Source organism: Arachis hypogaea, chromosome 7, assembly GCF_003086295.3.
Source record: "Arachis hypogaea cultivar Tifrunner chromosome 7, arahy.Tifrunner.gnm2.J5K5, whole genome shotgun sequence".
In the NCBI taxonomy this organism is placed as follows: Eukaryota; Viridiplantae; Streptophyta; class Magnoliopsida; order Fabales; family Fabaceae; genus Arachis; species Arachis hypogaea.
The window spans coordinates 58,714,745-58,717,233 of record NC_092042.1 but is presented as its reverse complement, the minus strand read 5'-3'; the positions used below and the strand labels follow the sequence as shown (position 1 = coordinate 58,717,233).

The 2,489-nt window shown below is 30.6% G+C and overlaps 1 protein-coding gene across 1 annotated transcript; it reads right to left on the bottom strand.

The window, feature by feature from the left end:
• Positions 1-254: 254 nt before the first annotated feature.
• Positions 255-2,009, bottom strand: LOC112703178 (uncharacterized). Its single transcript, XM_025754515.3, has 2 exons — positions 1,520-2,009; positions 255-1,093 (listed from the first exon to the last, which is right to left on the bottom strand). Exons 1-2 carry the CDS (start codon positions 1,766-1,768, stop codon positions 665-667), a joined length of 678 nt encoding a protein of 225 aa, XP_025610300.1. The 5' UTR covers positions 1,769-2,009; the 3' UTR covers positions 255-664.
• Between the last annotated feature and the right edge of the window lie 480 nt (positions 2,010-2,489).

Sequence of the window (2,489 nt, the reverse complement as noted above, 5' to 3'; positions counted from 1 at the left end):
TTTATGTGTTATATATTGACCTCTTATTCAATTCACTGAGATGTTATCCTTTATATTCATGATGTCTGTTGAACTTGGAACAAGAATAGTAGTTCATCAAGTCCGAAACAGAGAACATGCATATATTGGAATTTTAACAATTAACAACCTAATTTAAAATGAGTAGCATACAAACGAGTTTATTACATACCCATTAATGAAAAGTCAGTAGTTAAATGGCTACATATATATATCAAAGTGAAGTTAATAACAAATTGGGGAAACGCGGTTCTTCTCATTACTAAAAATTACAATGACATCACAAAGAACATGTGCTCTTGCTATTTGATAGTTAAGAGGCCTCATAAACCTCCATTCTTGAAAGAAAAAGGGGAAAAAAAGCCTACCGAAATTTTACATCTAAAAACATACACAATAATTGTAGGAACGATCAACACCAGCCACTTTTCTATGTACATAGATATGATTAATTATGATAATAATAATAATAATATAGTATATAGATGTTAGTTTCTTAATTAAAATCTTAATGCTTATATATATAATCTGCTGCCACTCATCACACTCATTCAGTGAAAGTCAAATGAAATTACCAAGACTAATTAAGCAGAACTAGAAGATTAATTAATTAATAATTGAGATTTATCATTTCTGCATTCATGAATCAGCACAAGAGGCTGCATCTGCTTCTCTTCAAGAATGAAGGATTCTGATCTGGTGGATGCATGAACTTGCAATTAGGACAAGAAGGTGATGACTTGCAAAGCATCACCAGCATGTGGCACCTCATGCAAACCGTTGCAACCATCTCCTTCTGATCTTCTCCCTCCACCAACAACCAAGCTGGCAGTAGTGGCGGTGAGGAAGATGACGGCGACGGTGATTGTGATTGCGATGACGATGATGATGACGTGTCCTTATTGTTGAACACGTCAGCTAATATAGCAGGGGAACTCTTCTTTGTGTCTTCTTTTCTCCTCAGTGATTCACATGTCAGGTTCAGCTCAAGGTCTATGCCCGTTTCAGGGGTTATCTTTGAATCCAATTTCTTCATGTTCATCATCTTTGTGTTACTCATATTTATATGCCCTGACTGATCCATATGAAACAACAAGATAGATTAACTTGTTAATTAATTAACAAGAATGTTCGGAAATCATTAATGTAACAATCAATTTCAACCAATACTAGTAGATTGTCAAATAAATCTAACATATATAAGACCCTTTAAAAATGAACCTTAGTTTGAGTTTCGTATGTTCTTACTTTTTAAAAGCTTTTAATTTCTTTTCTTTGCAATAATGTGAATACAATATTGACTATGCAATAATGTTCACTACCAAGAGTTTCTCGTCAATTAACAATAAGGATTATTAGATTAATTCACAAAATAACCAAAAGAAATTAAACTATAAGGTACGCGTGAATATATATATATATATATATATATATATATATATATATATATATATATATATATATATATATATATATATATATATATATATATATATTATACCTGAATAGTGAGGTGGTGGTGTTGTAATTTAGCGGAAGGTAGCGGAGTCTGAAGGTGAAACTCTATATCAAAGATGGATTTATTGATTTTCTGATGAGGATTTGCTTCAATCTTTGAGGATTTTGATAGGTCCTTGAAGAAATCTTCGGTAGTAAGTAGTGGCTGTTCCCATTTTCTCTTATTATTGTTTGACGAAAGTTTCAGCTCTGAAGGACTACTCTCGGGCAACGCTTTGTGAAAGGAAACCATAGCTTAATAGCTAGGTAAGTAGGTTACGTTACGTTCTCCTCTGAACACAATAAATTTATAGTGTATGATCGAGTTTGTGGTGTGGTGAGTAAATAAAAATGTGAAATGTGGATTGTGAATGAAGGAGTGAGATTAAGTTGGTTATATAGTTGGGGGTGTAAGGGGACACAATACTTAACAAGGGACGAAATTAAAGACCTTTACTGGCTACCTTTGAATGACGTGTTGCTCAAGCTGCCTCGCTCCTCATTCATCATAACATGGATTTATTTATTTATTGTACGCATTTCCTTTTTATCTTTTTATTTTACTTTATTCATTAATTATTTCAACTTCTGATTTCCGGTTCTATTTATTTATACTTAGGGCTCTTTGTCACAGGCTGATTAATTTAAAGAAAAATTTATAGATAACTGTTTCTAAGGACTGTTTTTTTTAGATGTATTTTCTATTTGCAGTTTTTAGGGTTAGAATTCAGAAGAGTAAAAATAGAACACATAAATTTTTATTTATGTGTGCCAATTTGCATTTCTGCTATAATAATATAGTTTTAAATCGATAAGACTAAAGTCACAATAGTCTAAAATTATTTTTATTTAATTTAATATTTATACTTTTATATATATAATATTTAAAAGTATATATTTATAATATCAAAAGTAATCTAATTATTTCAGTGATAATTATAAAATATAAAATAAAATAATTTAACACAAAAAAA